Source organism: Coregonus clupeaformis, chromosome 20 (assembly GCF_020615455.1).
Source record: "Coregonus clupeaformis isolate EN_2021a chromosome 20, ASM2061545v1, whole genome shotgun sequence".
In the NCBI taxonomy this organism is placed as follows: domain Eukaryota; kingdom Metazoa; phylum Chordata; class Actinopteri; order Salmoniformes; family Salmonidae; genus Coregonus; species Coregonus clupeaformis.
The window spans coordinates 7,251,233-7,265,589 of record NC_059211.1 but is presented as its reverse complement, the minus strand read 5'-3'; the positions used below and the strand labels follow the sequence as shown (position 1 = coordinate 7,265,589).

The 14,357-nt window shown below is 40.0% G+C and overlaps 1 protein-coding gene across 1 annotated transcript in view; it reads right to left on the bottom strand.

Annotated features, from left to right (window-relative positions):
• nr5a2 (nuclear receptor subfamily 5, group A, member 2) overlaps nucleotides 1–13,801 on the bottom strand; it is a 104,306-nt gene extending 90,505 nt beyond the window's left edge. Inside the window, exons 1-3 of the mRNA XM_041840019.2 lie at nucleotides 13,724–13,801; nucleotides 4,857–4,988; nucleotides 2,179–2,297 (exon numbers count right to left, since the gene is read on the bottom strand). Coding sequence (XP_041695953.1) covers nucleotides 2,179–2,297; nucleotides 4,857–4,938 — 201 coding nt within the window. The 5' untranslated portion in view covers nucleotides 4,939–4,988; nucleotides 13,724–13,801. The remainder of the gene's footprint in view (nucleotides 1–2,178; nucleotides 2,298–4,856; nucleotides 4,989–13,723) is intronic.
• Nucleotides 13,802–14,357: the final 556 nt, after the last annotated feature.

The following is a 14,357-nucleotide window of genomic DNA, read 5'->3' as shown; positions in this document are numbered from 1 at the left end:
AACTATATTCACACAAAACAAATATAATTGTGTGTGCATGATAAACGGACTATTTATACACATAATTCCAGCCATAAATACACATAAATTATCCCAAACAGACTCGAGGGCACACACACACAAATACAACATTTCTTGACACCAGCTCCTGTTCATGACAATGATATGAGAATTGGGCTTCACAGTTCAATGTCTGGTACTCAATTAAACTGAACTGAATAGTGAAAATGCTGATATCAAATGTTTACACTGAAGAAAGCTTAAAACCCTAACAAAGCAGAAAACCCTAAATCTGATATAGCCTACTTGGTATAGCACATACTAATTATTATTCTTATGCGATTAACATGCTAACATCACCCTACTGATTTTCAGTGTTAATGCTGAATTTTTACCCACATGAAAGCAATAATTTTCCCCATACATAAATATGTACTTCGGGTAAGTCTTGAGACAGATGCATGAATATGATTGCCATGTTACTTATACTTGAATTAGTGTTTGATGAAAAGTATAGAATATACTTCTGTTCTCATTATGAGTTTAAACATAGAGTGTTATTACAATATTATGAGTAACATCATCAGATATGTGATCAGTATTTTCATGAAGCAACCTGTTGCAATTCCAGCCATATAATACTTTAAGAACTACTATACATTGGTATTCATACTTACACTACCTATGAAGACTTCAGAATTTACTTGTAAATCTCCTCTATCTATCTCTCAACTCAATTATTTAAAAATATGAGCGTTAGAGTAAAAAATCCAATAAATTATATCCATAATTTACAGATCCGGGATTACACCGTTCTACTTGCACCATTGAATTAATTTTCAGCAGCAGCAGGAAAAATCTAATGGGAAAAAGGTATTAACGTATTCCCGATCCATACCAGCAGGAGAATCCCCTAAACCTGCCCATTTAAAAGTAAAACGATCAATATTTCACCAAATTCCAAACATAGAATTAATGTACAATCTGCATTGCTTGATGCAGTCTCGTGACATAAAAATAAAACCGCACTAGACCAGAAACTAGATACAGTGGACAGACAGTCTACTGACTTCAGCCAGACAAACACGCATCAATGTAATTTTGATTTAGTTTTTCCCAATTTTCCATTGAGTATATGCGCGTTCTATAAACACGTAAGGCCCCAAACAGAGCGTGGATACCAACAACTCAATTTGCGTAAAACCGCAAGATATCACTTCAGTGTCCAGGGTGTCCCAACTTCTCATTTGTGTTTTGTGTACAGTATGTGGCCTATGATGTATTTGTGTGTCTGTACACTGTATCTGTGTCTTTATCCAAAGCTAGACTTTTCCCACAGTTTCTGTGTCTAACAGCGGTTATGGGAAAAGACTAATGCAGACCAGTTTAAATTTATTGCACTCATTTTCAAGTCTGTGATTGTGTGTGCGAGTGTGTGCACGTGCATGTGTGCATGCATTCTGCTTGCCTGCGTGTGTGTGTGTGTGTGTATGTTTGTGTCCGCTTGCATGTGCCTATGTATGTGTGTGTGCGCGTGTGTGTGCGTGTCTGTACAGGTTTAAAGCAGACTAACACTGTATTACTTTGTGTGCGTTTAGACATTGAGTCCTGATACCACCCATCTCAGACCCACGGCAGTGTGGTAGACTGGCGAGAAACGATAAAAACGCTCCAAACCCAATCTTTTTCCAGTCCAAAACACAGCTTCCGTTGAAATAACTACATAGTACACAAATTACACCCCAAATCTGTTCCTGAAACACAGATCCCATTTAGAACTGTGCTGGTGGAACATTTGCCACAGCTTATCGCAAATACAAGATGATTTCGCTGAAGACACTCATTTGAGATCTCATTTGAAGCAATGTTGCTACGGAAGGTATCCTCAAAGCAAACATGTAACATCTCAAGGTCAGAAAACGGCTAAAATCTATAACACCTGTTTTAAATAATGTCAGCATAGGAAGAAATATGTACCGCATATACAGAATGGCTAGCTATACACAAATTGACGTTTAGAGATTTAAAAAAAAATATATATAAATAAAATAGGCTACTTGAAACTTCATAAAGCAAACAAATGTAGAAGTTAGCTGCTTATAGGCTATGTTCAAGAGAATCACAGATAGACAATCTGATGAAAGGGTAGAAAAGGGGTAGGAAAAAATAAGAACAAACCTTGCAGCTTTCGCAGGTGAGTAGCCCATAATGGTATCCAGAAACCTTGTCGCCACAAACAGGACACATCTCATCCAAGTCTTCGTCATAAGAGTAGTCCATCATTTTATAGTGTGGGGCTGCAATAGACAAAATACACACATGAGCACACAAAGAAGACTGTTTATTTTGAAATGCCATCTCTGCCTAATGCAGTTATCTTTAACGTATACATCTGAATAACTTTACAATGACCTTAGGTTATGGAATATTTTTTGACATCCATAAAATGTCGAATATAATTTTAATTTTAATTTTAAAGCTTTATCAAAAAAGGACATTTGACAAAACAGTCATTTTTGAAAGAATAATGTTATTTAATGGAGCTGAAAGAAAATATACCTATGTATCCCTCTTTGCAGCACTCACTCTTGCTCGCCAGTCGCAGACAGGGCAAATATATGAAACTGAGCTTCATAAATATTCATGATTTTAAGTTGTGAATTCATCCGGGAAATGGTAAAATAGAGTTAGGGATTCGAGAAGAAAATGTTACCGCCCACAGACAAATGAAGACATACAGTGTAACCTTTCCCTCTAACAGGCGAAATAAAAATACAAAACTGATTCTGAAATTGAACTTACAAATGCTCTCATTGAATCGCTATTGTTCCTATCTGTATGTGTAGGCCTACATTTGTATTGACTTTCCATAAGCCCCTGCTTAGCCTACATTTTACGCGCATGAATACTGAAGCCAATAGTTGCATTGATGAGCGGATATATGACAGTGCTAAGCAAACAGCTTGACTGACATTTACAATGGTTACAAAATGATTTATTGTTCTTATAAAAAGTGGCAAACATCAAACAGAAAAATCTCAATGAATTCCAAAAATAAATTATTTTGCGGATATTAGTCTTATTTTCTATATAAAATAATGTAGGCAAACTTTCAATTGCAATCGCATCTTTCTGCCTGTGCCTGCTGAATTTTTTCTCCATTGACCCTTTGATCTCTCAGCGTTTATAAGCGCTGAATATTAAGTTGAAAGGCAAAAAGTCCTCTTGTGTTTTGTAGTTCTGCAGTGCACTTTTTTTTTTTTACTGTTATTAGAGCATTAACTGATAATGTAACCTATTACTTACTATATTACAAACATATCTGCCTGCACGAAAATTCCCTTAGATATGAAATTGTCAGGCCTCGTATTTTCATGACAGGAGAGCAGAACCCATGGATAGCCCAAGTTGTTTGCCAACTCTGAGCCGTTCGGATTTTTGCCAAGTTCAGACAGCTTTTCTGTAACCTAAGGATACACCTAAGCTATCGAATCTTACCTCGGGTTTCTTAAGCACGTGCAGCCTCAAAACTATATCCAGTTAAAATGTTGATATTTTTAAATATATGTTTAAATGAATTGGAGAGAGGCATTTGCTTGTGCACTCACACAGAGAAACTACCCGTGCAAAATCTAGCAGAATATCAGATAGAAATTCTAGCCCTCATGCCTTGAGGGTTGTGTTCCATTATCAGATGTTTTTTTTTATCAAAACCACATGAGACTTGATTTTAAATAAAATTGAAATATGTAATTGGCAAAATGAAAGGGATTTACAGATAATAATTCGATAGGCCTCAAATTCTCATCGAAAAGAGATATTATATTTCCATAGCTTATCAAACTTTGGGAAATTCAAGCAAGCACTAGTCTAGCATTATGAGAAGTAACACCAAAACTAAATTGCAACAACCGGTTATAGGTGACAATTTGTAAACTGAACAAAAATGTATCCAAGTAAAATGTATCTAACCCAACTGGGTATTTTTCAATAATTACATAGGCCTACTTTTGCCAGAAAAACATTTTTGTTTTAGGACTATTCCTACTCTGACACAAATAGTAAGCTATCTGATTTACACGCTTGCATTTGCATTCTGGAGTAAAGGTTCTACATGTATCACCCTTTTTTATATCAACTTTCAACTTTTGACAAAAACGTGACGTTAAATAAAATATTTTATCCAAAATAAAACAGTTATTTTAATATCACTGACATAATTTTGCATGGTGGTGAAATCGAGGTTTAAAGATAATAGCCCAGAGTTAGTGACATTTTGGGAATTCACATTTTTCAGGTTTCAACAACTGCTGGCGAATCAGATCATGCATATTACGCAAATGGTAGATATCGGGTGAGCTTTCGGATGGTTTACTCATTAGCCTAGTAAAATACCATCAGATGACTTTGGCTATATGATAGATAAACTGTGGCCTTTAATTTCGTAATATGGCGGAATAAAAAACAATTAATTAAACCGAATGATATCTGACTAAGTGAATTGGGATTTTAATGAATTAATAGAGTGCACAATGCAATCATTTGGCATGCACTATTTGGAGAAAGTCGGTGATAGCAACGCTGATCCTTCGGATCGAATTTGGGTAGGGCGAATTCGCAAGTGCAACATCTTGACCGTCCCTGCATAGACCCTAATATTGTCAGCAAATACGTGAACTATGTCAACTTGAAAACAGAATAAGCGCGAGAGGCAAGACGAGTTTGTTGTCTCTTTCTGTCTAACACTACCAGGTCTTTCGCCTGTTATTGTGCACAAATGACACGATTCGCGCTTGTGATAAGGCACAAAGGACATGCGATCTACAATATTGCGTAAATCGGTCTCAATCTCTTACCTTGCATATTCCTTTGCATGTGCCCCTGTTCTCCATGCGATCGAACGAGTCCCAGAGATTCCGTGTCGGCTTTGGGCAGCATGACAGCTCCGCTGGGCTGAGCGGGAGACTCAGCTCCGTCCGGTGGACCACCTGGACGGGAGAGGGTCACCACAGGTTCTCTCACACACACACCGGAGAAAAGTGACTTCCCAAATCCTGCGCGCTCACTGTGTGGCTCAAATGCAGCGGGCTCGGTTTAAACTGACATTGTATGTTTAGGCTACATACCGGTGGGTAGCCTGCAACGGCGAGACCAATGTAAATTAATTCTGAATAGTGCTCTTGCATAAATTGTAATACGGAGCAAGCTGAACCTAGTATATGAGCATGGTTTCGCCGCGAAGTTGAGGAGTGGAGCGCACTGATTTCGAGTTCTCTCTCTCTCTCTCTTTAGCTCGCTCTCTGTAATGAAAATAACAAATCTACCCGGACAACGATACATCTATCACTGGCCTTTCCACGTCTTTTGACAAGGTTCTTAAAAGTGGAGTTAGCGAACTGTCAGGAACTTTCGGGCTGGATGGCAAAGACTGTCACGCCTGCCCCTCCTTCGCGTAAAGTCGGACTCGGTCTATCTGTGATGTAGTGGGATGTGAAGTTCAGACCTCTCCTTGCTGCTTTGTTTACTCCACACTGACACCGCTGCCTCGCGCCAATCAGGGGCTCATGGACTCTGACATCACACCGTTAGCTCCAATCGCGTGCGGAGATTGGCAACATCACTTCTAACCCGTTTTCCACACGCTGTCCAAATCACAGCTGTTTATACGGTTTATAACAGACTTTAATAAAAGCAGGGGAATGAGTGAATGTTAAAAACGAGCTTAGACACAGAGGAGCAGAATATAAATAGCCTACACAAGGTGGTATAGTATGTCGTTATGATAATAGTAATGAGTTATAACTTATTCGTTCTAATTAGGGTTTTTATAAGAAACAGGTAGACGATACATTACTGGAAAACAATGAGCGCAAACGTGCCATTTTACTGAGACCAAATGCCATATTCGTTTTAGGCTTGGATGCATAAATTCTAAAATATTGTCTATATCCATCCGATGCAATTGTGACCAAACTGTACATTTGACCAAAATGTTCCTTGTTTTAGGCTAATATCCCAAAACATGTTGGCATGTCTTTGGCAAAATATTGGCATTTTAAAAAGTTGCAAAGTTATAATATGCTATATTGCTTAAGGCAAAAGGTATTTGCGTTTTTTAAATAGGCTACCAAACTTTCTCAATTACCTGTATAAATGATCTAATTTCTCTCCTTAATATTTGCAGAAATCAATACAGGACGGGAAGTATCAATTCATGTAGGCCTACACTCTAAACTCCAATGTGCTGTCATTACTCAAAACTTTTGAGGAAACCTGTTGTGTTTAATATATCTGAGTACCAGAGGAGGCTGGTGGGAGGAGCTATAGGAGGACGGGCTCATTGTAATGGCTGGAATTAATGGAACGGTATCAAACATATCAAACATATGGAAACCACACCTTTGATTCCGTTCCATTTTTACCATTCCAGCCATTACAATGAGTCTGTCCTCCTATAGCTCCTCTCACCAGCCTCCACTGCTGAGTACAGTTACTTAAAGTGGTTTTGTAGTCATTACTCACATTACTCAAACCAATAGAGTCACTGTGACCATGTCGGGCACATGTGTCAAATTCGTTCCATGGAGGGCCGAGTGTCTGAAGGTTTTTGGTGCTCCCTTGTACTTGATTGATAAATTAAGGAACTCCCCTCACCTGCTTGTCTAGGTCAGGGGTTCTCAAACTTTTTCACTCAGGCCCCCCTTCCAGTATTGTGATATTTGAGTGACTCAAACATTACTACAAAATCTATGGGCTAAAGAACCTAGCTAAAAAACGTTAGCTGACATGGGCTAGTTGATCTGGATATATATCTGACAAGTTATACTGAACAAAAATATCAACGCAACATGTTGGTCCCATGTTTCATGAGCTGAAATAAAAGATCCCAGAAATGTTCCATACGCACAAAAAGCTTATTTCTCTCAATTTTTTTGCACAAATTTGTTAACATCCCTGTTAGTGAGCATTTGTCCTTTGCCAAGATAATCCATCCACCTGACAGGTGTGGCATATCAAGAAGCTGAATAAACACCATGATCATTACACAGGTGCCCCTTGTGCTGGGGACAATAAAGGCCACTCTAAAATGTGCACTTTTGTCACACAACACAATGCCACAGATCTCTCAAGTTTTGAGGGAGCGTGCAATTGGCATGCTGACTGCAGGAATGTCCACCAGCGCTGTTGCCAGAGAATTGAATGTTACTTTCTCTACCATAAGCCGCCTCCAACGTCGTTTTAGAGAATTTGGCAGTACGTTCAACCAGACTAAATACCGCAGACCACGTGAAACCACGCCAGCCCAGGACCTCCACATCCGGCTTCTTCACCTGCGGGATCGTCTGACACCAGCCACCCGGACAGCTGATGAAACTGAGGAGTATTTCTGTCTGTAATAAAGCCCTTATTTGGGAAAAAATTAATTCTGATTGGCTGGGCCTGACTCCCAAGTGGGTGGGCCTATGCCCTCCCAGGCCCACCCATGGCTGCACCCATGCCCAGTCATGTGAAGTCCATAGATTAGGGCCTAATTTATTTATTTTAATTGACTGATTTCCTTATATGAACTGTAACTCAGTAAAATCTTGAAATTGTTGCATGTTGCGTTTATATTTTTGTTCAGTATATAAATAGCTCTCTAAAGTATGCAATGATTGACATGACAAGAGGAAAACTGATTATGCACTACCCAATTTCGAAATTGCACCTTGTGCATTCTACTATTACAACTTTCAAGAGTAAGTTGATGTGACTTCTCATTTAGTTATGAGTAAGTACCACATAAACATTTTAAGTAATACTTAATTTATTGTAATCATGAATGCATGAACTCATGGCTCAAAGTGGAAGAGAGATTGACTTCATCACTACTTGTTTTTGTAAGAAGTGTTGACATGCTGAATGCACCGAGGTGTCTGTTTAAACTACTAGCACACAGCTCGGACAAACATGTATACCCCACAAGACATGCCACCAAAGGTCTCTTCACAATCCTCAAGTCAAGAACAGACTATGGGACGCGCACCGTACTACATAGAGCCATGGCTACATAAAACTCTACTTCACATCAGGTAACTGATGCAAGCAGTAGAATAAGATTTAAAAAACAGATAAAAATACACCTTATGGAACAGCGGGGACTGTGAAGAGACACACACACAGGCACAGACACACATACACCTGATAAGACACGCACTCTACACACGTACACATGGATGTTGTATTGTAAATATGTGATAGTGGAGTAATGGTCTAAGGGAACACACTAAATGTATTGGGTAAAGTGTTGTAATGTAATATTTGAAATTGTATATAACTGCTTTAATATTGATGGACCCCAGGGAGAGTACAAATACAAACACAAATACACATGCATGCACACGAACACACACACACACACACACACACACAAACACACTGATTTCATTATACCCTATCCATTAGACATTATCTTTTAATTCAAATATAATTATATTTTCTTACATAAATTACAATGTAATAATTATTTCCAAACTATCAAATAGGCAATACTACTAATAATTGTTGGAATTATGGTGTTTTATCATTCTAAATAACTTGAATTTAGTTGAATTTCTCATGCATATTGTTCATGCGGTGATAGCCTACAGTGTAAAGGGGTTACTGTGAATTTGACAGTACCTTACAGGCAGCTCAATGGGAAGTAACATTCTGTATTTCATATTACAGTACACCTACAGTACAGTACACTTGCACTTCTAGAGGCCTTAATAAAGGCTTCCAAACTGGCAGCGACTACAGGGTAAAATAGACCAAAAGGACATGGCAAACTGCTCAACCATTTAAGGTTCAAGTCTTGCTGCCACTCCAATCTGTCCCCTATAAAAATTGATGGAGCACTATAACCATATAGGAGTTAAATTGGTAAATTGGTATGTTAATGAGCCAGTACCATGTGCCCGCTAGTGGTCAAAAGGTTTTTCGCACTGCAAAGAAAACAGAATGGTACTGTATTCTGTGGGGTGGAATTACAGTACTATTCGAAATACAGCAATTATTTCCCCGCCCACAACATTTTCCCACAATGCACCATAATTTACAGTAAGCTGCAGTAAAACATTTCAGAGTATTTTACTGTTGATAATACCCCAAATTACCATATAATTTAAACTTTTCAGTTTTAGTGTTTAATGTTGATCATTTCCGATCATAAGGCTACTCTGCAATTATTTCATCTAGAGAATTAACATTTAAACTGTACACTTACACACGTACGTCTAAAAACACATCAAAATGTCAGAGCAGTTGTAAAACACAATAGCCTCATATAACGCTTTGACTGTAAAGTGTTGGGCAACTCGTTTCAGTCAGATTGCTGGAATGCTTTTGCCTGTTATATATCGATTGGAATGCACCAATTATTTACTTTAAAAAATCTACTAAACTTTGAATACTAAGCACTGTTGAAAAGCTCATCATCTTGTCAGATATTTTCCTGAAACAAATGCAAGCTGTAGCCTATCGATGATGATGCCCGACCTGTTGCACACTAAACCACACGTTGAAGTTACCTCATTTGCAACAATCTGTTAAATTCAGTTCCTGAAATTGTCATTCCTTATCTTTAACCTAAATGACTATTTTATACATATAAAAACCAGTGGCGGCTGGCCGATAGAGGGCGCTAGGGCGCCGCCCCCTTAAATAAAATTATTTAAAAAAAAAATAATAATAAAAAAAATAAATAATAATAATAATAATAAAAACATCAGTATGTCAATATTTGTGTGTTTGAAATATGGAATGCACACAGTAATATGTGTAAGATATGATAGAAAATCATATTCGCAACCTTTCCTCTGCCTGTCAAACGCCTCGTCAGCTCTGGGCGATACAGAAAGTGCCCCGAGGAGGCGGGTCTACGTAGCAGTTAAGCCAATTGCTAATTTAAGATATGAATGTATGACATAAAATGTAGCCAATCAGCGATCTTAAATCGAATCCAAGGAGGGCGATTATTTTATCGCCCCAAGCTCGCCCCTGATAAAATAAGGACCGGGCTCCAGTGGCGCCATTTTTACTAGACGACAATGGCGAGCGCAAACGCGTTACTCCTCCAAGACCCAACCCTAACTCGGTGAAATCTCTCCTCCAAGATCCGTTTGAGAGGAGAACTTTGTCAGAGAAAGTTCGGGTGAAAGAGCTGGGCCCAGATCAACCTGACCTCTCAATCAGACAGCAGGCTAGCGAGAAAGGGAAGCAGTATATGCGCGGCTTCTCCCGTAGCTGGTACACCAGGAAGGCTTGGCTAGCTGGGTGCACTGATGCTAATGCTTTATTTTGCTTTCCGTGCTTGCTTTTTAAAAGCAGCGGGGTCAGATTCAGCATGGACAGGTACCGGAGTGAGGGATATGAAGCACCTGTCAGAGAAGGTAAAGAAACATGAGAACACCAGGGCACACATGGAAAACTCTGTAAAGCTAGCTGTATTAGGAAGGGTGAACATTGCTACGCAGCTGGATGACGGCCACAGGATTGCGGTGAGGAAACACAATGAGGAGGTGGATAAAAACAGGCACATTCTATCCAAAATTATCGATTGTGTGAAGTTCTGTGGGGCTTTTGAGTTGGCCTTGCGTGGGCACGAGGAGACTGACTCCTCGGACAACCCCGGCATTTTCCGGGGCTTAGTGGATTTTGTTGCCTCCCTCGACAGTGTGCTGGAGGAGCACCTGAAGACAGCTACCGTTTTTAAGGGCACGTCAAAGACGATACAGAACGAGCTGTTGGACTGTATGCTGTCAGTGCTTAAGGATTACATCCTGGAGGAAGTAAAGAGTGCTGATTTTATCGCCATTCAAGCTGACGAGACGACTGACGTTTCCACCCACTGCCAGTTGGTGCTTGTGATACGCTACATCGATGCTAAAAGTAACGTCCAAGAGCGTTTTTTTTTTTTTTTTTTGATCGAGAACGCAACCGCCGACACCATCGCTACAGCGCTGCTGGAGAGGCTCAGCACCATACTCTCACATGGACAAAAGGCCAAACTTATTGCCCAGGCTTACGACGGAGCAAGTGTGATGAGGGGAGCCACCGGCGGAGTGCAGCGTAAAATAGTGGATGTGTACGAAAATGCGCACTACGTCCACTGCTATGCACATCAGCTGAACCTCATCATGCAGCAGGCTACTTCACGCATCCCCAGGATCGGCACTTTCTTTTCCGACCTTGCAGGATTTTCTGCTTTCTTCTCCAGGTCTCCCAAGCGAACCACCGTGCTTGACGAAGTGGTTGCGCATAGACTCCCAGAGCCTCTACAACACGGTGGAACTTCCACAGTCGCGCTGTAAACACTGTGTACGAGTACAGGGATGACCTCCTAACGTGTTTCCAGACCATCAGAGACTCTGGGAACTTTGATGCCCCGACTGTCAGAGAGGCGGGGGCTTTGTGAGGATGCTCGAAGACGAGGCTTTCTGTTTTTTCCTGGCACTGTTCCACAAGATCATGCCAAATGTGGACATGCTTTTCAGCCAGCTGCAGAAGAGGAACATCGACCCTGTCTTCATTAAAGCACTTGTCCAGAGGTTCACAGACAGCATGCTAACAATCAGGTAAATAACTATATTTACTATTGGCTGATAAAGATGTTGTTAGAAAGATGAATAGTTCACTTACAACAGTTTAAAAGCCTAAATGTGTCTGGTCATCAAAGTGAGTGATTATCATAGAGCCGTCACAATTATATTTGTTTTAGTATTTTAAAAGGAAAGAGAAGACACAATCAGACGTTGATAATAATGCAGGAAAGTACTACACAGTTTGTAATAATTATTCAGGTGTCCACCAGGTCAATTTCTAGAAGAGGCCTAGTTGTTATTGAAGATTAACTTTATTGCTAAGTGCACAGCAGAACAAAATGATGTTGCATCCCTCTCACAAATGTAATAGAAAAAGGCTTTAAAACGTAATAACATCAGTTAATTATGTACATCACAGGTTAAAAGCAGTTACTAGACATAGTTTGTGTGTATATACACACTATCTGTCTGTCTGTCTGTCTGTTATATATATATATATATATATATATATATATATATATATATATATATATATATATATATATATATATATATAAAAGTCACTGGTTGTGTGTTGAGGGGTAATTACAGTGAGTTAAGAAGTCTGATTGCAAGTTATCAAATTAAACTTTATTTTTGGACCCAGGGCCTCAATTCCCTCTTTGTGTGGGGACAGCGCATCTGACGAGCAGCAACAGCCCATCAAGCGACGGAGGATGCTGGGACCAGGAGAACAACAGAGGTTGGCTATAGAGGTAAGTTGTGATGTAATTGTCAGTGTTTCCCCCTAGAACTTTTTTCAGGCCTGGTAGTATGTAGCCAAAACCCTGAACAATCAGCACCTTGGTAATCATATACTTGAGTTGGACATAGGCATGTGTCAGTCAGGATCACTTGCATCAAAATAGCTTAATTGCAAATTAAAGCTGATGATGTATCTTTTACAGGTATGTGATACCATCCTGAGTCATGCCAAAGAGAGGTTCTCCTTCACCCAGCACCTCATCAGCGCAACACTATTGCACGGAGAGTTGTTCCCACAACACAGTGTGAAGTTCCCCGATACAGCGCTTGAAACAACCGTGGAGGCGTACCCCATGTTGAACAAGGCCAAGCTCAAAACCGAACTGTCCCTCATCTATGAGAACAGTGAGTTCAAGGCTTGTAGTGGTGCAGTGCCCCTGTACCAGTTCTTCATGGAGAACAACCTTCAGAGCACTTTCACAGAGACTGCCAGCCTCCTCAAGATCCTCATCACCACACCCATGACAACTGCTGAGTCAGAAAGGTGCTTCTCTACACTGAAAAGGATCAAGACCTTCCTGAGAAACAGCATGACACAGGATCGCCTGAACGCTCTGGCCATGCTCTCCATGGAGAAGAAACTTGTCAGGGACATTCCTGACTTTAATCAAAGGGTCATTGAGAGGTTTGCCACTCAGAAGGACAGACGGGCAAAATTCCTGTACAAATAAGATGACAGACACACACACACAGAGCAGCTCTGGCCGCATGTTTCTTTGTATATAGTTGACCTTAGCATAAAAAATCCAGTTATATATGGTACTCTAGAAAGTCTTAATAGTGTCTTTGCTAATATTACTGTATATATGTTGTTTTGTATCAATTAATTGTTGCAGTTCTGGAGCACATTAACAATTAGTCACATTTAGTATGATCATAAAATACTGTATGCTATTCTTCCAGTCAAAGGTTTGAGTTCATCCACTTGATATCCATTTCTATATTATACATCCTTTTATACAGTGTAAGATTTCCTATAAACTTTATAATAATTTCATGTTATTGTCCACTTTCCACTCTGTTCTGACAGCATGCCTGTTGCGTTGCCTGTTTACTACCAATGGTGAAAAGTTCACTTTAAATGCAAATGAAAGGCTTGGGTTTGTGTAATATGTTTTTGTGTAAGAATGCCTCAACTTTTTAATATTGGCATTAAATAATTACTGAATGTTTCACTGAGCACTGCTGTCCTGCAGTTTGTGTTAAAATATATCGCGATGGTTACAGGAAAAAAAAAGTATGGCACAGCCCCACCGAGAATATTTTTCACCAGCCGCCACTGATAAAAACATAGCAATACATTGTCTGAACATTTGTACACGGAGCCATGTTACAACACATCAGTCATTACTCACCTGCACCAGTCAGGTCCTCTGTAGAAAAATAAATGTATGCACTCACTAACTGTAAGTCGCTCTGGATAAGAGCGTCTACTAAATGACTAAAATGTCTAAAATGTAAAGTGAACTCTCCCTGGGAAACAAACCTCCCTCCCTCCCTCCCTCTCCATCCCTCCCCACTTTCAAACACCCCCCTTATACACACACACACAGTGCCTGCCCCCCCATCCAATCCATGTAGTGACCTGCGTTAAACTAGAGCGGCCTCCTATCTCTGAAGCGCTAATCAACAGTATTCAAACTGCTGGGCCGGGATTGGTCCTGGGGTAGTCAGGTGGTTGATAAGGGCCGGTTATAAAGTGACACAGATAAGGGGTCACTGGCAGATCTTTGCTGGAATGATTAACGAAAGAGAGAGAGAGAGAGAGAGAGAGAGAGAGAGAGAGAGAGAGAGAGAGAGAGAGAGAGAGAGAGAGAGAGAGAGAGAGAGAGAGAGAGAGAGAGAGAGAGAGAGAGAGAGAGAGAGAGAGAGAGAGAGAGAGAGAGAGAGAGAGAGAGAGAGAGAGAGAGAGGTGTACATCTGAAACAATCTGTCTATCTATCCATCTTTCTCAATTTAATGCCCCTGTCGACACCCCTAGCAGGGCAG